The sequence below is a fragment of the Phacochoerus africanus genome, chromosome 6 (genome assembly GCF_016906955.1).
Source record: "Phacochoerus africanus isolate WHEZ1 chromosome 6, ROS_Pafr_v1, whole genome shotgun sequence".
NCBI classification, from domain to species: Eukaryota; Metazoa; Chordata; class Mammalia; order Artiodactyla; family Suidae; genus Phacochoerus; species Phacochoerus africanus.
Genome location: NC_062549.1, coordinates 98,227,131 through 98,248,371, shown reverse-complemented (window position 1 = coordinate 98,248,371; position 21,241 = coordinate 98,227,131). Strand labels below are relative to the sequence as shown.

At 55.6% G+C, this 21,241-nt stretch overlaps 2 protein-coding genes across 10 annotated transcripts in view; one reads left to right on the top strand and one right to left on the bottom strand.

The window, feature by feature from the left end:
- Positions 1-1,649: 1,649 nt before the first annotated feature.
- Positions 1,650-10,402, top strand: ZNF687 (zinc finger protein 687). 3 transcript variants are annotated; one of them, XM_047784664.1, is made up of 9 exons: positions 1,650-1,792; positions 4,805-6,933; positions 7,081-7,259; positions 7,657-7,833; positions 7,929-8,091; positions 8,243-8,575; positions 8,703-8,815; positions 9,027-9,168; positions 9,309-10,402. In XM_047784664.1, exons 2-9 carry the CDS (start codon positions 4,822-4,824, stop codon positions 9,804-9,806), a joined length of 3,717 nt encoding a protein of 1,238 aa, XP_047640620.1. In that variant the 5' UTR covers positions 1,650-1,792; positions 4,805-4,821; the 3' UTR covers positions 9,807-10,402. The 3 variants fall into 3 exon arrangements, with proteins under 3 accessions (XP_047640620.1, XP_047640619.1, XP_047640621.1); XM_047784663.1 differs by having other exon boundaries at positions 4,802-6,933; XM_047784665.1 differs by lacking the exon at positions 1,650-1,792 and adding an exon at positions 4,673-4,697.
- Positions 10,403-10,632: 230 nt separating this feature from the next.
- Positions 10,633-21,241, bottom strand: part of PI4KB (phosphatidylinositol 4-kinase beta) — a 31,580-nt gene continuing 20,971 nt past the window's right edge. For 3 of the 7 annotated variants that reach the window (XM_047784669.1, XM_047784666.1, XM_047784667.1), the window contains 9 exons: positions 20,900-21,127; positions 18,920-19,029; positions 18,234-18,338; positions 17,964-18,087; positions 16,664-16,929; positions 12,984-13,116; positions 12,603-12,723; positions 11,909-11,971; positions 10,633-11,506 (listed from right to left, as the gene is read on the bottom strand). In XM_047784669.1, coding sequence (XP_047640625.1) covers positions 11,325-11,506; positions 11,909-11,971; positions 12,603-12,723; positions 12,984-13,116; positions 16,664-16,929; positions 17,964-18,087; positions 18,234-18,338; positions 18,920-19,029; positions 20,900-21,127 — 1,332 coding nt within the window. In that variant the 3' untranslated portion in view covers positions 10,633-11,324. The other 4 variants (XM_047784668.1, XM_047784670.1, XM_047784671.1 and 1 more) reach the window with 3 other exon arrangements.

The following is a 21,241-nucleotide window of genomic DNA, read 5'->3' as shown; positions in this document are numbered from 1 at the left end:
CATGCATAAATTCTTGTAATAGGTCCCACACATAGTATGCATATATGAGTAGTAATTATGGTTCCATACAGGAGGACTCAGAGAGGGAGATGAGAATGGAATACCGGTTGACTACATCCAATATGCAATTTTAGTTAGTTGTTCAGAGATGAACGAGGCCCTGTGAACTTGAGCAACCACAGGCAACCTAGAGAAAGATGTGGTGAGAGGGGCACTAATCTCACTTGCCCATCACTTTACAAAGCGCTTTTACATTCTAAAGGTTTTTAATCCTTAGAAAAACACTCATGTCAGGTGGGCATTATAATCTCAGTATTACCCATGAGAAAAATGGTTCTGGGAGGTTGAGTAACTTGCCCCATGGAACCATAAGGTAAGTGGTGGCCCCAATATTCCTATCCAGAGGTTCTGATTTACACCTCAATACAGTCGCTATTGCCCATGCAAACTCTAAGGGTGCGCTGGAGAGTCCTGGGTCCAGGGGTTCAGGGACCCCTGGACAAGGTAGCAGAACCGCTTAAATAACTTCGTTCAGGTTCTCAGCAGCTGCAATCAAGGCAGGATGCGCAGGCTCGCCGGCATACTCGGGTGCGCGCAAGGTGGCGGCAAACTGGGTTTGCAAAAGAATTCTGCAAGGTCTTGATGATTAGAGAGTATGAAGAGAATTCATTTTCTGAGCATCCCTCCCCTTCCCCCGCCTCCAGGGGGCGGGGCAACAAAGCGCGGGAAAACCGGCCTGGGCTCCACCCCCATCCCGTGCTGGGGGCGGGGAACAGGAGCACTCTTAAATGGGAAATGGACACGGGGCACGTTTCCCCCCCCCCTGTGCTTAGGAAGCGTACCATAATGCTGTTTTAAGATACCTTTGGAAATGGCCCAGGCCACGCCAGCAGCCTAACGTCACCTCTTCCCTACTTCCGGTCTGCAAGCCCGTCCCAGGATTCAGGTGCTTGTTCCTTCCAAACTCCAAATCCCGCCCCGGCTACAAGCCCTCCTGCAGAGGGAGAGTAGTGGGTGACGCCATCGCCCAGGAACTAGCCTGTGCGAGGACCTCAACGGTACAGGTTATATGACTAGACACTGGGGAAAACCGTGAGGAAATGGTCAACTCGATGACGTAATGTTTTCGGTGACGTCTCTTCTGTGACTTCTGCATGGCATGACTGACATTGGGGTTTAGCTTGAGAAGCGAGCACAAATGGATCTACATACCCGGGCTCCACTCAGAGCCAAAGAGGTTCTCCTCAACGTGCCCACCAAATAAAAGCAGAGTTCTTTAAATTTGCATAAGTGAATTGCAGGCTTCAAAGATCGCGGCCAATAGGGAGTGAGGGGGCGGAGACGTACCTGGGATAGTCACCTCCTCCAGTAGGAAAGGAGGGAACCAGATTGGCTTTTTTCTAAGCGACAGTATCAGAGGCCAATCATGTATGAGATGCTCAGTGCAGGTGGGTCCCTGCGCAACCAATGGGGAGAAGCATCTCCAGAAGGACTAGGCTCCTTGCCCAATGAAGCCGGGAAGGCTGTGCAGACCTGGTTCCGAGCGGCAGTACTTAAGGCCAACCCAGTGCGGAGCTGGGCGGGGCGCAGTACTGAACGACAAGGGTGTTTACCAATGGCGAGTGCGAAAGCGGGCAGCCCAGACCGGGAACGCGAAGAGAGCTGAGGGAGGGGGAGGCTGAACGGGAGAGAAGCAGGAAGTAGCGGCGGTCGCGGGGAGGGCGGCGGCGGCGGCAGTGGCCGGAGTAGGGGAGAGACCGTCGGGTCTCGGCCCTCACTGGGAGCGGAACAGGTAAGCGTGCCCGGGGTAAATACCCGCCTTTGGCCCCGCCCCTGGGGGGGCGGGTAAATACCCCCGCCCCTCCCCCCACTTGGCTAACTAACCCCCTCCCCGCGCCGCCCCCCGGGATGGCTTCTTGGAGGGCCCTGAAGCCGCCCCCATTCTTTGGGGCGGATGGGCGAAAGTCCCTGCCTGTTGAAAGCACAGTCCCTAGAAGGGTAAACGTGTTGGGAGGGTCGGGGTCCCCAACTCCTGGCGCCCCCAGCCAGAGAGGCGTCCGGAGCGCGGCCAGGGGACTGGAAGCTGCGGGATGTCGCGACCTAAAATGGTGTCCGTGTCCGGGGGTGGGGGCGGGGGACCTGGGCCAGGCCGGAGCGGAGCCTGCACCCCGACTGGGCGCGGGTCAGCGTCCGGGCCCGGACGGGACTCAGGCTCGCGCTCCCGGCCTCCGTGCGCCCTCCGACCCCTCCCCAGTCTCGAGAGAGCCTCGGGAGTCCGAGGGGGAGGAGGCTGCGCTGCGCAGGGAGGGGAAGCGGGGAGGTCGGAGTTGGGACGGACCCCGCCTGGAGAGCTGCGAGTCTGGCAAAGACTGTCCCTTCCCCACTCCTCTCTTTCCACGCCCCCCCTTACTCCCCTGTAGCCCAGGGCCGGGAGGTGCTGCGCGGCAGCTCCCCAAGGGCCTGGCCTGGCCGAGGCCCGTCCTTCCCTTGGCACGCTGGTGAGAGCTAGAGAAGCGCGGCGCTCCTCAGTTTCCCCTCTGGCTTCTTCTGTGTACACCCCGCCCCCTCCCCGCTACCCTGGACCTGCTCCCCGCGCCGGTCCTCGGCAGATGGCAGGGACTTAATTCCGCCCGCTGCCCAGCTCGGCGGCAGCCTAATCGCCCCCGGCCGCCGGCCCCTCGCCCTCCTCTGCGCAGCAGGCCCCGGGCCAGGGAAAGGGACGCAGAGCCCCCACCCAGCCCCGGTGAACCCAGGCTGGTTCACCCTCTTCCTGTTCAGCCCCTTCCTTTGGCTTTTGGGGAAGAACAGAAGGAAGGAGGGGGCTGGAGGCCAAGAGACAGGGCGGCAGCAGCCGCAGAAAGGCCTGGGCCGTGGGGCGGGGGAAGCCTCTTCGGCCTTGAGCCCTGCTGCTTGATACTGTCTGCTCCTGGCCATCCGATGACCTCTAAGTCACTTGGATGCCAAAGGGGGAGTTGCTTGGGGGAGACGAGTTGGCAGATGTTTTCTCATAGTCTCCACTGATCTGTGCTCCACCAGCCCACTTTTCTGAGGGCCTGAGTGGAAGGTAGCTCAGGCCTCTCCAGGTGGGGAGAGAGCCAGGCAGGGGAGGGCCCTAGCCATACACCAGGGCAGAAGCAAGGGGTGGAGGGCTTTGTTTAAACCCAGAGTCTGCAGAATTAAGTAGAGGGGGAGAGGGAAGGACTCCCCTTTCTTCCTCTAGTTGGTACCCTCTCCCTCCACCCCCACCTTGGTCCCAGCATTGCCAGCTGCCACCTGCTGGGACTATCTCCAGTTACACTCTAAAGGCTGGAAGGAGGTGAGGGAATTGGCGCTGGGAAATGGCTTGCATCCTGGGCAGGGAGTGTGTAAGGGCAGAGTTGCTTCTTCCTAGATATAGAGACGCTTGTGGGGAGAAACAGGTAGGGAACTGACCTGGGTCCCCCGCAAGCTCTAGGCTGGCCTTCTTGTTGGTTTAGTGCCACATAAGACTTGTGGGACTTTTTTTTTTTTTTGCACTGGGACAGGTAGGGGGTTGGGTGAGGCTTCCTGGGCTACTGTTGCCAAGGGAAAATGAAAAGGGCCAGGAGTGTGAGTTGGGGATAAACCAGGGTGAGGAGCTCAGAGCAGAAGTGACAGGGGTGAGGGGCCTGGCTTTTCCCCATTGTGGCAGCTGTGCTGGATAAGCCCATACCCTGGAGTTTTAGCCCTGAGAGAGCAAGATGCGGAGGGAGGGAGGAAGGGGGGGAGGAGGGGCTGGCTTGGGGAGGGCCAGGCACTCTTGGGAAGGTAGGTGAGCGAGCAGCAGGTGTTTATGACAGGAGAAGCCTAGGCTGGGGCCCTTGTGACCAGGCTGCCGTCATGGTTTTCCCCTCTGGTTCTTCTCTTTGTCTCTTTCTGTTCCTGGGTCTTATTCTTCCCACCTCAGTCTCTTGGGCAACTTCCCCAAGTCCACGTCTCCCTGTTTACCAAACTAGATCTCCAGGTGTCAGTGATGTCCCCAGGTGGCACAGACTTGACTTTACATGACCCTTGACTCTGTCTCTGACCCCGGCCCTAGATTTCCAGTGCTTATTCCTTCCCAGCTCCTTCTTGGCCTGGCATGTCCTTGTTGTCCTGGCTGCAGTCTGGGTTCTGACTCTGTGATTCATATTATGCTCAGAACAACTCTGATGTATAGATTACTTGCCCCCTCTTTCAGACAGCAAGAATAAGACAGTGAAGTAACGTGCTTATGTAGCAGGCCATTGATAAAAGGTGAAACTAGAATCAGTTCTTACCTTTTGGCTTACGTCACTGCCCCTTTAGACACATGGCTTTTTAGATCTCTGTGGACCGCCCCCCCGAAGATCCATGAAGAACGTGAATGGATCCCATGTTGCCATGAATGAGCCCTTAAACCTAGAGCATCCTGTCCATCCTCCTCCTTGATAGGAGCATTGATTTGTTGACTGATTCTGTGCCGGGCACAGGAGGGGCTGAGGTGGTTTCAACCAAGATACTCACTGAACTCCTTCCATCTCTATTACCTGTATCTCTTACCTGTATTTCTGAGAAGTCTCTTTGCTTGCTCTGCATCTTGGTGTCCCTCCCTGGAATGTACAAACTACTTTCCTTTCGAATTTATGGTTTGGCCAAACAGGTGCCTCTACCAGCTTTCTAGGATTTGCCCTATGATGGAGGGGTCCCCAAATCAGAAGGTGCGTGGGTTTTGAGACGGGGTGAATGGGGAGATCCTGAGGGAGGAGGTCCAGGGTTCCTGCTTCTATAGGTCTCAGCTTCTCCCCCCTTTTACTGTTTTCAGCAGGTCTGGGACCTGTTGCCATGGGGGACATGAAGACCCCTGATTTTGACGACCTCCTTGCTGCCTTTGACATCCCTGACATTGATGCAAATGAAGCCATCCACTCTGGACCAGAAGAAAATGAGGGGCCAGGAGGCTCAGGGAAGCCAGAACCCAGTGTAGGGGGTGAATCTAGAGAAGCAACAACAGCAACTGCCGGAGATGGTCCAGGGGTTCCTGCCCAGGCCTCTGACCATGGCCAGCCACCATCAGACATCTCAGCAGTCAGCGTCATTGTCAAGAACACTGTGTGTCCTGAGCAGTCGGAGTCCCTGGCTGGGAATTCTGGAGGCGAAGGGGCCCGGGCCGGGGGAATGACTAAGGAAGGACCTATGGGACCTCGTCTGATGCAGAATGGTTTTGGGGGCCCTGAGCCATCCCTCCCAGGAACCCCTCACTCTCCAGCTCCTCCTCCCAGTGGGGGTACCTGGAAAGAAAAATCCCTGGAAGGCAAAGCTCCCCTGGATCTCTTTGCTCATTTTGGGCCTGAGCCAGGAGAACACCCTGATCCCCTGCCTCCCTCTGCACCCTCCCCGCCTCGGGAAGGGGCCATGACCCCACCTCCTTTCCCTTCTCCCTTTGAGCTGGCACGGGAGAATGGCCCAGCCCTGCTGCCTCCCACTTCTCCACCCCTGGGGGCCTTGAAGCAGGAGAGCTGCAGCAGCCCTCTTCGTCCCCAGAGCCTAGCCCGGCCAGGCTCAGTCTCTAGCCCTGAGGCCGCAGGCGTCCCTGCCAGCGTCTCACCTCCCCGGGTTGCTGGGGTGCCCTTCTTCAAGCAGTCTCCAGGGCACCAGAGCCCACTTGCCTCCCCTAAACTACCCAGCTGTCAGCCCCTAAAGGAAGAAGAGGATGAGCGGCCAGTGGACAAGTCTCCCCCAGGAAGTCCTCAGAGTCCCTCTAGTGGAGCTGAGGCTGCAGATGAAGACAGCAATGACTCCCCTGCCTCCTCCAGCTCCTCTAGGCCCCTCAAGGTGCGGATCAAGACCATTAAGACATCCTGCGGGAATATCACAAGGACTGTAACCCGGGTCCCCTCAGACCCTGATCCTCCAGCTCCCTTGGCCGAGGGGGGCTTCCTGGCGGAGACTAGCCTCCTGAAGCTGTCCCCTGCAACGCCGACCCCTGAGGGTCCAAAGGTGGTGAGTGTCCAGCTGGGTGATGGCACGAGGCTCAAGGGCACTGTGCTGCCTGTGGCCACCATCCAGAATGCAAGTACTGCCATGCTGATGGCAGCCAGCGTGGCCCGCAAAGCGGTGGTTCTGCCCGGGGGCACTGCCACCAGCCCAAAAACAATGGCTAAGAATGTGCTGGGTCTGGTACCGCAAGCCTTGCCCAAGGCCGACGGGCGGCCAGGGCTGGGGACAGGAGGGCAGAAGGTGAATGGTGCCTCGGTGGTGATGGTGCAGCCTTCTAAGCCGGCCACCGGGCCAGGGGCAGCAGGCGGCACGGTGATCTCACGGACCCAGTCCAGCCTGGTGGAGGCCTTCAACAAGATCCTCAACAGCAAGAACCTGCTGCCTGCCTACCGGCCGAACCTGAGTCCGCCGGCCGAGGCCGGCCTGGCCCTGCCGCCCACAGGCTACCGCTGCCTCGAGTGTGGGGACGCCTTCTCCTTGGAGAAGAGCCTGGCACGCCACTACGACCGCCGGAGCATGCGCATCGAGGTCACGTGCAACCACTGCGCCCGCCGCCTGGTTTTCTTCAACAAGTGCAGCCTCTTGCTGCACGCCCGCGAGCACAAGGACAAGGGGCTCGTCATGCAGTGCTCGCACCTGGTCATGAGGCCGGTGGCCCTTGACCAGATGGTGGGTCAGCCGGACATCACGCCCCTGCTGGCGGTCCCACCTGCCCTCGGACCTCCAGCCTTGCCTGCCTTGGGCAAGGGTGACGGGGCCGTCACCTCAGTCGCCGTTACTGCAGTTGCTGCTGAGGCCCCTGTGCTGCCACTCTCCTCCGAGCCGCCTGCTGCCCCGGCCACCTCTGCTTACACGTGCTTCCGCTGCCTGGAGTGCAAGGAGCAGTGCCGGGACAAGGCTGGTATGGCCGCCCACTTCCAGCAGCTCGGACCACCTGCCCCTGGGGCCACCAGCAATGTGAGTTGCTTTTCGCAGCCCCTCCCTGGGAAGGGGACAGTCGGGTGCCATGGGGATGGGATCTCGGAAGGTGTTGGCCAGGTTAGGAGAAGGGAAGGGGGACAGGTCTCTTCCCACCTACTCACCTTGTTTCATCCTCCTCGACAGGTGTGCCCAACCTGCCCCATGATGCTCCCCAATCGCTGCAGCTTCGGCGCACACCAGCGCATGCATAAGAACCGACCTCCCCACGTCTGCCCTGAGTGTGGGGGCAACTTTCTGCAAGCCAACTTTCAGACCCACCTCCGGGAGGCCTGTCTGCATTTCTCTCGCCGCGTAGGATACAGGTGCCTCCCACCTCCTCCCCATGTCTCCCTTCCCCCTGCTCGCTAAGGTCTCATGGCGCCTGGTACAGCCTTGTAGCTGGCTTCACAGGGAGAGCCCCATCTTTCATGCGGAATCCCTCGGGCCTGGTGTGCTGGCAGATGCAGCCTGAGATCTCCCTGCCTTTCCATCATCCCCACGGAGAGGGAGCGAGCAGGGCCACCTCTGGAGCACCAGCTCTGCCTCTGCAGGCCTCCCGTGGGGAACTGGGTCCTGCAGCTCCTTCCTTTTTCCACTTGCTCGTATTCTACCACTGATAACCCCTCAGAGTCCACCCAGTCCCCGAGAATGAGAGTGGGGTTGGTGGGTGGCCGTTGAGACTCCCCCACCTCACCACAGTGCCTCCCCTTCTTCCCCAAGGTGCCCCAGCTGTGCCGTGGTGTTTGGGGGTGTGAACTCCATCAAGTCCCACATCCAGACGTCACACTGCGAGGTTTTCCACAAGTGCCCCATCTGCCCCATGGCCTTCAAGTCTGCACCCAGCGCCCACGCCCACCTGTACACCCAGCATCCCAGCTTCCACACGCAGCAGGCCAAGTGAGACCCGGGGATGGAGCATGAGGAGGGGCTGGCTGGAGCGGGCGCGGGTGTGATGGGGCCGGGTGTCTGCACTGTCCTCTCCTCCTGCACAGGATGATCTACAAGTGCGCCATGTGTGACACGGTCTTCACTCACAAACCCCTCCTCTCCTCACACTTCGACCAGCACTTGCTGCCCCAGCGTGTCAGCGTCTTTAAGTGCCCATCGTGTCCTTTGCTTTTTGCCCAAAAAAGGACCATGCTGGAACATCTCAAGGTACAGGAGTCAAGGGATGGAGGCGGGGTGCTCAGCCTTGTAGCCTGGGGTCATCCCTCGGGAAGTGGGGGCAGGGGAGAACCAAGACTCTGGCGAAGCCGGCCCGTCCCCCACAACAGCCTCCCCACCCCGCCTTGTCTCCCTCTCACAGAACACCCATCAGTCTGGGCGTGCAGGGGAGGAGACTGCTGGGAAAGGGGCTGGGGGTGCCCTCTTGACCCCCAAGACTGAGCCTGAGGAGCTGTCTGTGTCTCGGGGAGGAGCAGCTGCTCCTACTGAGGAATCGTCTTCATCCTCTGAAGAGGAAGAGCTGCCCAGCTCCCCCGAACCCCCTCGCCCAACCAAACGGACCCGACGAGAGCTGGGGAGCAAAGGCATCAAGGGTGGGGGCGGGGGCTCTGGAGGCTGGACCTGTGGCCTTTGTCACTCCTGGTTCCCTGAGCGTGACGAGTATGTGGGCCACATGAAGAAGGAGCATGGCAAGGTGAGTGGGGCGCCGCCAGTGGAGCGAGGTGGCTGGAGGGGCAGCATTGGGAGTGACCTGTGTGGCAGTGCGGGTGGGGTCCTGGATGGAGCCTGGCCCTGAGATTCCCCACCCTCTGCTCTCCTAGTCGGTGAAAAAGTTTCCCTGTCGCCTCTGCGAGCGCTCCTTCTGTTCCGCCCCCAGCCTGCGGCGCCACGTCAGAGTCAATCACGAGGGTATCAAGCGAGTTTACCCATGCAGGTAACCTTCACCCCCTCGCCCCTTCTTCTTTTTTCGTCCAGCAGGGCTCCGCGCCCCACCCTGGTTCCCCCAGATACCTGCCTCCCCCCCCTCAGGTGGGAGCGGACTGCAGGTTGAGGCCTTCCTCTGCTCTGGTAGCCGCTCTGCTTGAGCCACAAGCCTTGGCCTCGGGCTGTGCCCCGGCGCCCACCCGGCCTGCTCTCCCCTTTAGGTATTGCACGGAGGGAAAGCGCACCTTCAGCAGCCGCCTGATCCTGGAGAAGCACGTCCAGGTCCGGCACGGCCTGCCGCTCGGGGCCCAGTCCCCTGGCCGGGGGAGCACCCTGGTTCGGGGCCCCGGTGCCAGAGCCCAGGTAGGCAGAGGCCCAGCCTTCTGTATGAGCGCCGTGGGAGCGGGGGCCTGTGCGGTTGTAGACCTGGTCTCAGGAAGCGGGGCGGGGTGCCAGGGAGAGGGGGGTGCCGGGAGACCCAGCTCCTTCACGCTCTCCCCCAGGGGCCGGGACGGAAACGCCGCCAGTCGTCTGACTCCTGCAGCGAGGAGCCTGACAGCACGACACCTCCAGCCAAGTCCCCCAGGGGTGGACCTGGGTCGGGAGGCCACGGACCCCTGCGCTACCGGAGCAGTGGCTCAGTGGAGCCGAGCCTCATGGTGGGGTTGAGGGTAGATGGCGGTGCCCAGCAGTGCCTCGACTGTGGCTTGTGCTTTGCGTCCCCTGGCTCCCTGAGCCGGCACCGTTTCATCAGCCACAAGAAGAAGCGGGGTGTGAGTAGTGCCAGTGCCCTGGGCCTGGGGGATGGGGAGGAAGAGGCCCCCCCACCTTCCAGGTCTGACCCAGAAGGTGGAGATTCACCCTCGCCTGCTTCTGGAGGCCCACTGACCTGTAAGGTCTGTGGCAAGAGCTGCGACAGTCCACTCAACCTCAAGACCCATTTCCGCACACACGGCATGGCGTTTATCAGGGCTCGGCAAGGGGGCAGTGGGGACAACTAGGGTTCAGGCCAGACTGACTAGTTAGCCCCCTCCTTCTTCCCCGGGAGCCTGGGTCACTGCTGCTGCCTGGTCCCTGGGCCGGGGAGGTCCATTCGGGTTCATGGTTGGTTCAGTTCCTCGCCCCGGGCCCCCAGGGACAACAAGCTTTTGAGGATGGTAGTTGTTTGCAGTCCCCCTTGGGTCTGGCCCTTGGGTCCTAGTAGAGTGGGCCTTCCATTTCTCCTTTCTGAGCCCAACACTAATTATTCTCTTGCTGCAGCCCCCGCCCCCCCCCCTCGTGGGATGGGGGGCAGGAAGGCTCAATGCGGGGGCACGCTCCTCAGCCCCTGTGGCCACAGATGGCAGCCCTGGCTCTGCCCTCGTGCCCCCTCAGACTCCCTGGCACTCAAGCCCCCCATCCCTGCAGTGCCTTTCACTTGTCTTTTTTTTTTCCCCAGAAATCCAGGGGGGGGTTGGTGGGGACGAGTCCTGTCAAGGGGGTCCCAGGGAGAGGAGGGGACAGGCTCTCAGGAATCCCTTATTGTTGTAGTAATAATACTAACCGTGGGGGAAAGGGGAGGGAGAAAACCAGACTATTAAAACTGCTTGTGGTTTAATCCCCGTTCAGGCTTCTCTTTTTATGTGATTTAGACAATGTGGACGTGTCTGGGAGGGGGGCGAGAGTCAAAAGTGGGGAGGGAGGCCCGTCTCAGGGAAGAGGTGGTATTAACCGCAAGAAGCAGGGAAAGGCAGTCTTCCTCCACCTCGTTCCGTGTGGTGCCTTGTGTATTGGACACTAAGGCATCTGTTCACTCCCCACCCTGAAAAAAAAAATACAACTCAGAAATGACACAGATGGCTAACTAAGGACTTTATTTCAAACAAAAATTAAAAATAAAAAATTGAGAGCTATTTCCCTGGGTGTGGGGAAGGGATCAGGGCAAGGAATTCCCCCGCGGCTGGGCCAGTACCCTCAGACTGGAGGGGCTGTGATAATTCCCTTCCTCAGCAAGTGCAGGACCCTATGCCAGAGCCCACCTACCAAGGGGAACTCGGGCCAGGGCCAGTCCCCGGGCAGGGACAGTTGGGCAGCAGCATGGCCAAAGGCCAACCACAGGATCAAGTCCTAAGTACCAAGAACCTACTCTTCGCTGCTTCCTGGGACCCAGAACAGATTAAGAGGATGGCTGTGGGAAGAACCTCTTGGACCCTGGTGAGAAGAAAGGCCCCAGTGTCCTCACACTTATCACTTCTGTTCTCTGGAGGGCAGCGAGTCCTGGAGTCTGTCAGGTGATAATACTGACACAGGTGGGGGCGGGGGTGCCAGGAAGCCCCGGCACGCCTAGACCCCCCACAGCTGGCTCTCCCATCCCCTGGCACCCTCCACAGTTACCACATGATCCTTCGTACTTCTTGCCTTCCATTTCCCTTGGTGGATGGGTGGGTGGGTGGGGCGTCCTGGTTTAGGGTTTCTCCAAGGGCCTTCCCAGGGAGGGTCCCCTGACTCCCCCACTGCTCTGGGGCCAGAGAAGGAGGGTGTCACATGATGCCGTTGGTGAGGTACTGGAAGCCGTCGTAGAGTTTGGTGGTGATGGACCGCATGCTGCCGTCCACCATCTGCTCCACCAGCAGCTGCAGCTGCTCCTCCGTCATGCTCATGTGGAACCTCTCCTTGAGGTTGCGGATGGTGCTGGAGCCATGGAAGCAAGGAAGCTGAGAACCTGGGGGCAGCAGGCAGAGGGAAGAGTCACGGATGGAAAGGAGGGAGTGGCAGTGGGAAGGGCCGTGTCCCTGAGGAGCCCCTTCCCTCCCACCTCAGAGAGCGCCCTGACGGTGTGGCTGTGGCTGCAGTGCTGTTTGGGCAGAGAGGGAAGTGGTGCGAGGCCCTGTGTCAAGCCCTCCTTCATCCCACACTCCTAAGCCCCTCTAGGCAAGGCCCCTCTAGGCAAGGGGGCGAGGGCAGAGGAGGGAAGCGGGTCAACACCGCACTGGCCCCAGTAAGGGCTGAGGGAGCAGTCTCAGGACCCAGAGGGGTGGCTGGGAAAAGGTTCTAGGGAAGGAATGGGCCCTGAGCTGGGCACTTATCTGGTCGCAGGCCTCTGCCTACTACGACTGACACTCACAGATGACCTGGGCCACCGTCATCACGGGGCCAGACGGGGATGCTCCTGAGCAACGGCGACAACCTGTGGGGCAGGGGCAGGGAGGGGAGGAGGAGACTGGCAGCTCAGACCGGGTGGGCACCACAGTCTTGAGGAAGACATGGGGATGAGGGCCCAGTGGAGCCAGGGAAGGAAGGCGTCTAGACAAAGACTGTACACGGCGAAGTCGGGAGGAAGGAGCATGAGGGCGGACAGAGATGAGAGGGATCCCCAGAGCAGGAAGCGGGAGCACTGGGACAAGAGCGGGCGGAGGACAAGGCAGGCAGAAGTCAAAGGCCAATGGCGAGGCAGGTGGGTGACCGAAAACCTCCGAGTAAGTGAGGAGCCAGGCGATGGGAGACAGAAACTCTGAGCTGGACGAGGGACAGGGAGCTGGGACTGCTCTGGGCCTGAGTGTGTGCACCTAGGAGGTAGCTTCTGCTGCCTCCTCCCTCCCACTTGCAGGACCAGCTGTCAGGAATCAGGAAGAAAGTGCTGAAGGGGACACAGGGCACTGGAGCAGAGCTGGAAACCCTCTGGAAACCCCCGCCCTCGATCCCGAGGTGGAATCAACTTTCCGGAAGTTCCATGCCCCAGAGCCCCAACCTAAATGGGAATCCTGAGGTGCTCTGGGTGCCGCCCTATCTGCAAACACCAGCGTTCTCCCCAGCCCCACCTTGCTGCATGATCTCCACGATCTGCACCACCTTATCCATGTGTTTCCGAGCAGCAATCAGCCCCTGCAGCATCAGCATCTTGTAGTAGTTGAACATGTCACCATCCAGGCCGCCCATCACCTGGGAGGAGAGCAGAGTGCCAGGTGTGCAAGGGAGCTCAGAGTCTACGAGCCGGCCTGAGCTGCCCCCCTTGCACAAATGTGTCAGACTCCGTTACTTCCCCACCTCTTCCCAGGCAAGGAAGCCCCTCAGGACATCTGGCCTCAGCCTGACGTATTGCTATTTCTGTTCTGCTCGTCCTCAACTTGGGGGGAGCCCATGAGCTCCCCGTCCCATGACAGAGAAAGAATGCAGTGAAGCACCCCTCCTCCCCAACTCACATCCACAAACTCTGTGGTGAGTTTAAAGGCTGATGTCTCAAAGCCTAAGTTTCGAGGTGAGCTGGACAGGATGAAGCCAAAGTCGATGTGGATGATGTGGCCTTCCGCGTCCAACAGGATGTTGCCATTGTGCCTGAGGAGGCGGCAGAGGAGAAGAGGCAGGAGTAAGTCCGAGGGAGGAAGGAACTTCAAGCTGCAACACGCTGGCCCCATGGCAGCAGCGACACCCCTGGCTTGGTGTCTATAATGGTGGGTCCAACCTCCTCGAACCCAAAGCTAGCAGCAGGAAGAAAGGAAATCAGAAAAGTATCAGCTAACGAAGGCTGTGGGGTCTGATTCGCTATCATTTACACTTTAACAGCTTGGAAGATTATCCTGATTTTCTAATAATTACACTGCTAAGCACCTAAACAAACCCCAATCTAGTAAAGAACTAGTGGAGATGCAGGGCAAGAAGGCTGTCATGGAGGCCACGCACTCGGCTCAGTGGAGGCCTCCGGTCAGAAGCAGTTTACCTGTGTTTTATTTGTAAATCCTACAGTCCACTACAGAAGGGAGCCGTGGTCCCAGGCTGAGTGCAGTTTAAGTGTAAAACAGTGTCTTTGAGGAGTAAGATTTAACTACCTGGTAAAACCACTTATGCTAAAAAAAAAAAAAAAAAAATCTCAGGAGGCAATTCCTACAAGCTCGCTGTAGGAAGAAGAGTTCAGGGGCGATAAATCCCAGGTCTTTGTGATTCCCACATGAATGGCCAGTGGGAGGAGCAATTAACATGCTAAGCATGTGAAGCTGGGCCATTCAGCATAACGGACCTCCTCAGTGTCAATAGAGGCTTTGTTAGGCTAAGAACTCACAGTCTGAGGCCACCTTCTCTGGGGTTGGTCTGATTGGCCAAAAAGATGGGGAACAGAGGGAGAACTTAGTCTCACCTGCATCCTTCCCGCTATGGCAAAGCACGAATTTAGCAATACACACAGTCTTGAAAGCCAGAGAGTTCTAGACGGCCTGGGCCAGCTTCTCATTTCACAGGTGGGGAAACAGAGGCCCTGAGAAAACTGACTCACTAGCCAAGGTCCCAAGCCAGTGAGGGGCAGTTTCTTTCCCTTAACCGTCGGGAATTAGCTCCAGCCACAAAGCTACGTGGCACTCAATCGGAAGCGGTTAAAGACCTTCAACTGCTTCCAGTCTGGGGCTTCATTTACTGCTGCCACTTCTCTCCAGTGATGATTCCGTTCATGGCTTGACTACTATGTATTCTTTTTTGAGTTATTATGAAAGGTTTATCAGCTGCCTGTCCCCTCTCTCCCTTTTAAAAGGTAGACTCTCATCTTCAGTATGTAATCTAATTTAGGAGACATACCTTCAACTGTGTTCATTTCCTAAAGAAAAGCCCAAAGGCCTGACTAGCACCTGCTTCCCTGACCCCACTTACTCAACCCAGGGGCTTAGGCTCTAGGGCTTCCTGGGCCCTGGTTCTAAATCCCGACTCTTCAGGAACAGTCTAAAGCTTGCAACCAGCTTCCTCGTAAATAATGACATTTCCCTTCAGCTCGCAAGTGCAAAGCCTCTGCTGGCTTCATCTGCAAGGCTGGCAGAGTGGAAGGAACACAGGTTCTGAAAGTTTGCTGACCTTTATTTCCCTTGTGAGGAAACACCTGTTTGAAACCATTTTCATTTGGTTTCAATATAAGACTGTCTGGCCAAACAGGCATGTGAAATGCCTAGTATTGCTAATTACTAGAGAACTGCAAATCAGGACCACAATGAGGTATCACCTCATACCAGTCAGAATGGTCAGAATTGAAAAGTTTACGAGTAACGAATGCTGGAGGGTATGGAGGAAAGGAACCCTCCTACACTGTTGGTGGGAATGTAAATTGGTGCAGCCACTATGGAAAACAGTGTGGAGATTCCTTAAAAAAAAAAAAACTAAAAATAGAATTACCATATGATACAGCAATCCTACTCCTGGGCATATATCCAGAAAAGATAAAATCTCTAAAAAAATACATGTACCTCAATGCACTATTTACAACAGCCAAGACATGGAAGCAGCCTAAGTGTCCCTCAACAGACAATGGATAAAGACGATGTGGTACATATATACAATGGAGCATACCTAGCCATAAAAAGGATAAAATAATGCCATCTGTAGCATCACAGATGGACCTAGAGACCATCACACTAAGTAAATCAAAGACAAATATCATATGATATCACTTCTATGTGGAATCTAAAAAAATAGAGTTCCTGTCATGGCTCAGAAGTTAATGAAACCGACCAGCATCCATGAGGACTCGGGTTCTATCCCTGACCTCGCTCAGTGGGTTAAGGATCCCATGCTGCTGTGGCGTAGGCCGGTGGCTACAGCTCTGACTGGACCCCTAGCCGAGGAACCTCCATATGCCATGGGTTCGGCCCTAAAAAGACAAAAAAAAAAAAAAAAGTGTCAGGCCATAGCAAGTACTTAATAGATGCTAGAGTTCTGATTAAGAGGATCTGTTAGCTAATTTTATTTTTTCTTTTTAGGGCTGCACTTGGGGCATACGCAAGGTCCCAGGCTAGGAGTTGAATCAGAGCTACAGCTGTCAGCCTATACCACAGCCACAGCACAAGGGGTCCAAGCTGCATCTGCGACCTACACTACCGCTCACCGCAACGCCAGATCCATGAACCCACTAAGCAAGGCCACAGATTAAACCCATGTCCTCTTGGATACTATTCGGGTTCAGTACTGCTGAGCCACAACAGGAACACCCCCATTAGCTAATCTTCATGTGCTGCTATATATCACCGGGAACCTGGAAGCACAGGCCACTGAACGAGTGCTTTCCCAGGACAGCTGCCCTATACCCTGTGAGTGGCACAGCTCACAGAAGCATTCCGGGTATTGACCCTGAGTCACTGTCTGGAGACAGTCCTAAAAAGCAGGGCCTCAGGGGGTGTAATTATCTTTGTACGACATGCTGTTCACCTATATGTAAGCTGAGCTTCATAAAGGTCACATGACAGCGGGAGAAAAGACAGCTCTGGGCAAAACAGCAGCTGCTTAAGTCTTGGAAATCATATGTTGGAACAAGGAGATTTCAGGGCTAGGAGTTTCAGCTTTGTGTTCACCATGTCTCTCATATCCAGCTGCTCCTTTCTGCTTTCAGCCTGTAGAACTACCCTTGGGCCAGGCTCTTGCTTCACTGCAAAGGGCCCACTTATATCCAACCTCACGCACAGTGCCATTGGGTGCATTCACTCAAAAGACTAGATCTTGCCATTCCCTATCTCCTGCAGAATAAAACTCCTCAGCCTCATAACGAAGGCCCTACTAATCCAGCCTCAACCCACCTGACGTCCCCACTACTACTGTGCCAGGCTGTGTGGCCCAAGCTTTAATCACCTCGAGTTGTTTCCTCTGCCTGGAGCGTCTTTCCCCCATGGCTTCTCTGTCCTCCTCTTTCGTCCTTCAAGACCCTGCTTGCTCAATCCCTGCTCCCTGCACAAACCCTGCCCTTCACTCCTTACCCTGGTAGCCTCCTTGCTTTAAGGCACGTGAACACATCTGTCTCTGCTTAAAGTAGGTTGTTTCATCTTATATCTTGGCAACTGATGAATAAATCCGACTACACATGAAGGGAAAGAGGGAACCCTGGAGAAAAGGTTAGGATGAGGGACAGGAATTCACCTACCTGTCCTTGACTTGCAGCAGGTAGCAGACCAAGCAGTAGCCAGCACAGCTTTGCACAAAATTGCGCTGGGCACTGAGGAAAGCCTCAGTGGTGTAACTGCCATGCTCCTGCAGGAAGTAATCGAGCAAGGAGAGCTGTGACTGTTTCTTCACCTGGTGGATGGACACAGCGTTGACCACTGGTTCAATCATGCCACTGTCAGCCGAAATCACAAGAATCTTGTATGGCTTGATCCACAGGGGTACTCGCTCCTGTTCCCAAATGGACTGTGAGGAGACAGAGAGGCAATGAAACTTACCCTCTCCAAACTGAGGGAGGAGGCTAAAACCCCCTCTGTGCCTAGCCTTGGACAGTTCCTATCCCTTGGTGGCCTTGGATTCTAGGCCATCACTTGATTAAAACACCCTGATCCCACTGAGGACCACGGAGTTCTGAAAGGAAGTCCAAGGCCTGACAAGACACAAGGAGCCATGTGGAAAAAGATTTTTATTTATTTATTTTTTTTTGTCTTTTTTTTTTTTTTTTTTTTTTGCTATTTCCCTGGGCCGCTTCCGCGGCATGTGGAGGTTCCCAGGCTAGGGGTCTAATCGGAGCTGTAGCCACCGGCCTACACCGGAGCCACAGCAATGCTGGATCCGAGCCGCGTCTGCAACCTACACCACAGCTCACGGCAACGCTGGATCATCAACCCACTGAGCAAGGGCAGGGACCGAACCCGAAACCTCATGGTTCCTAGTCGGATTCGTTAACCACTGTGCCACGACGGGAACTCCCTGGAAAAAGATTTTTATAAACAGAAGTCCAAAAAAGGGAGAGAGAGCAGGAAACCTCACCATCAGCTCGCAAGCAGGGTGAGTGGAAGCTATTAATCCAAGTTCAAAGGATGGAGAAAAAGACCAAAAAAGATTTAGGCTCAGAGAAAGCTGCTCTAGAAAATGAATTATATAAAGAACTGATTAAACAGATGAACTCACTTGTAGGCAACCAACCCGGGGGCTCAGGAATCGACATCTCAGCACACTGCAACCCACGTGTTGCAAATCAGCTGGGAATTTTTATTTAAAGGACAAACTCAGCACCCAGTGATAAGAACAGGTGCCGGTCACAAAAGGGCCACAAGAGGTCGCTGTGGAGCTGCCCCTGCAGCTATACTTCCTGGGGAGAAGCAGCAGCTGAGTTTAAGTCCAATGCAGATCTGGGCAGGAGGCTGGTCCCCTGCAGCTCTCCACAGACCTGATGATCACCTCAGGTGGGCTGCACACGAACTGAGTTTCCCTTCTTTCTCCCTCTCTTCTCTTACCTGCAGTTGCTTCAACACCTGGAAGGCCAGCAACTCCTGTCGAAGATCATCCCCACACTTGACAATGACTGACAGGAGCCGCCAATTGGGGAGATGGCCATAGGGGGAGCCCTCTCTGATGCGCCTGTTAAAAAAAAAAAAAAGCAAAGGCTGTTGAAAGCGATGCCAGGCTGAGGACAGAGACACAGCTTCTGCCAAAACCCCAAATCAAACTCCACATGCAGTAAGGACTCAGAGAGCCTGGAGATGGCAGCTCCCTGCCCAACTCACCGCACTTTCTCCTGCCAGGGCTCTTTGAGGGCCACTGCAGAAGGGTCTTCTGGGTCTCGTCTGAAGGCCGTGGGGGTGTGAGCCAGCTGCTCCGAAAGGCGCCGTCTAGCAGGAAGAAACTATATTATTTGCTTGGAGGAGTTACCCCAGAGCCTCACGTCCCCGCCTATGCCGGCATTTCCTGTTCTGTTTCCTTGATTCTGGACTCACAGAGACAGAGACCTGGGCTGAGGGAGACTCACGGAAGGAAACACACCACGGACACCTTTTTGCTAACCTGCTGGTTTGTAATCATGTTAAATGCAGACTACAGACCCTCCCCACTCTGCAGCCAAGATTTTAAATTCAGAACAGGTGTGGCTCTAGTATCTGGCTTTCCAACAAGATCTTTTCTGTCTCCCTTGACTCTGACATGTGTGGTTCTCAGACCTAACCTGGGCAACGCTGCTCTAACTCCCTCCTCTGGTGCTTTCATTCCTTTGGAGTCCTTTTGAAATTTAATTTTTCTGTAGCCCAGGAATTCCTCAGCCCACACCCTCACTGGCCTCAAGTCTGGTGGCCTCAGGACAAGGAGAGAGTAAGGACAAAGAGGGGAAGAAACACGCTGACAAAGAGAAAGGAGACAAAGAGATAGGCAGTGCCTTAGAGGCGGCTGCAAAATGAGAGGCAGCATAGCCTGGCCATACCGGATGTCACCTGCTGCAATGAACACAGGCTCCTTGCTCTCTTGGCTGGTGATGCTGTCCACGGAGAACTGGGAGATGTTGTCACAGCTGTTGGTGTGCATTTCAGGGAGCTGAGGAGAGCAGGGGACTGCAGGTCAGAAGCGCTAAGCACAGGTGTCGCTTCTTTCACCTCAGGCCACTCTGGCTGCTGCTTCCACATCATGATCAGCTCTCAAGCCCTTCCAAACTCTGCTCCAAAAAGTCTCTCCTGGTTATGCAGCATCCTGACTACCTGGACCCCAAACAGATCCTCTAGCAGTGGTTTTCAACGTGTCAGCTCACTTGCATCAGAAACACAGGGAATGCCGCTAAAACACAAACTCCCAACCAACGCCCCCCCGCCCCCCCCGCCAATCATTCTGAACTAGAATTTCTGGGAATGAGATCTGAAGGTCTGAATTTCTAACAAGTTCTCCAAAAGCCTTCCGTATACTCAAGTTTACAAACCGCTGCTATGACCATCACAGAAAGCCTTATACTGAAAACCTCCTTAGGCCAGGGAAGCATTCTCCCTCAGGGGCCAGAACAGACCCTCTCCAGGCTAGGTTCCTCTGAGGATTTCTTTAACCTAAGCTATTCAATCTGTTTTGTTTTGTTTTCTTCTTAAGGCCACACCCATGGCATATGGAAATTCCCAGGTTAGGGGTGGAATCAGAGCTGCAGCTGCCAGCCTACGCCATGGCCACAGCAACGCTGGATCCAAGCCACGTCTGTGACCTACACCACAGCTCACAGCAACGCCAGATTCTTAACCCACTGATGAGTGAGGCCAGGGATTGAATCTGCATCCTCATGGATACTAGTTGGGTTCTTAAACCCGCTGAGCCACAATGGGAACTCCATAAGCTATTCAATCTTACCTACCCATCTTTAGCTATAAAATATTCTACCAGATCCCAAGGCTCACATCAAGTCCCTTTTCTCCTTCCTTTGTACCAGATCATTTTCCCTTAACTCCATTCATCACTTTCTGCACATTGCCTTGTAGTGTATCTAATAATAGATTTTTTTCCCTTAAATGTTTGCATCCAGCCTCCCCAGTTGGACTGTAAGCTCAGGTACAGAGAGTCAGCCTTTTCACACAATGAAAATCTGGTTGTGTCACAACTCTAATAAAATCCTGTTCTAGATCCTTACCACCACAGAACAAAATCCAAGTTTCTTTCCACAGTTTACAGGATCCTTCTTACAATTTGGCCCATGCCAGCCTCTCCAGCCTCATTCTTCATGACTCATCTCACACCCACCAAAAGTTTCTTTCAGTTCTTAAAACGGGCCAAGCTCTCTTGTGTCTTCCTGACTTTGCACATGCTATTCCCCCTGCGTGGAATACAGCTAATTCCTACCTTCAGGCCTCAAGTGAAACAGAACTTCCTCCAGAAAATCTGTGGGGGCAGGTTCAACCCAAGTCTGGAATGTTACCCCCACCCTCAGGTGCTCCCATGACACGCCAACCTCTCCAGCACAACCTGGGTCAAACCACACCACAACTGACTGACCTTGGTCTCTTTCCCATTAGGTCATAAGCTCCTTGCAAGCAGGGGCCAAGCCTTGTTTACCAGCACACCGCACTCAGGGCTGGCACCAAGAAAGCCCTTCATAAACACTCCTTGAATGAATGTATGACTTTTTCTTCTCTGCTTTCCTAAGAATTTCTATATCAGGTGTTCAATATATTGATGAAATTTTCCCTACTCTCTGGGCTTTGAAGTTCCTCCTTTTAGCCTAAATTCTTGCAGGAAGATGAGCTCCACCAGAATCTAGCCCAGCCGAGCCTGTTCAGAGCACCCCCCTTGCATACCCAGCCCATCACTCCCCGCCCCACTTCTTTGGGCGCTTGCTTCAGCCTGCCTCCATGTGTGTTGCCTTGTCTCAAATATACTGAAAGCTCCCGAAGCATAGAAGCTGGGCCTCAGTATTACCTCCCTGGAGTTCCCTCACCTCCACCTGCAGCTCGCCTATGTCATCCACGGACCAGGCCTCGTCATCGTTGTCATAGTTGGGCACCGTGCTGAAGCTGCCTGCCCGCTGCTCGTGGGTGATGCCGCACTCGGGCAGATTCTCTACAGACCGGGTGCTCCGAATTCGGTTCTCGGGGATCCGGGCGGGGACATTGGTGGTGTCGAAGTTTTCACATTCGAGGACTTCCACATAGATCAGGTAGGGAGCCTGGCGGGGGCGTGAGAACAGCATTTGCCACTCACCTCCACCTCTGTTCCCCCCAAACCTCAACTCTGCTAACACGGTTCTTTCTGCTGCTCACTCCGACTCCAGCCTGCATCC

What these genes read in the sequence shown, in the direction of transcription:
- ZNF687 (XM_047784664.1), top strand. Translation starts at nt 4,822, where the DNA reads ATGGGGGACATGAAGACCCCTGATTTTGACGACCTCCTTGCTGCCTTT. An exon ending in TTCCACACGCAGCAGGCCAA is followed by an intron (nt 7,834 to 7,928) that starts GTGAGACCCGGG and finishes CCTCCTGCACAG; the next exon opens with GATGATCTACAAGTGCGCCA. An exon ending in GCCCCGGTGCCAGAGCCCAG is followed by an intron (nt 9,169 to 9,308) that starts GTAGGCAGAGGC and finishes GCTCTCCCCCAG; the next exon opens with GGGCCGGGACGGAAACGCCG.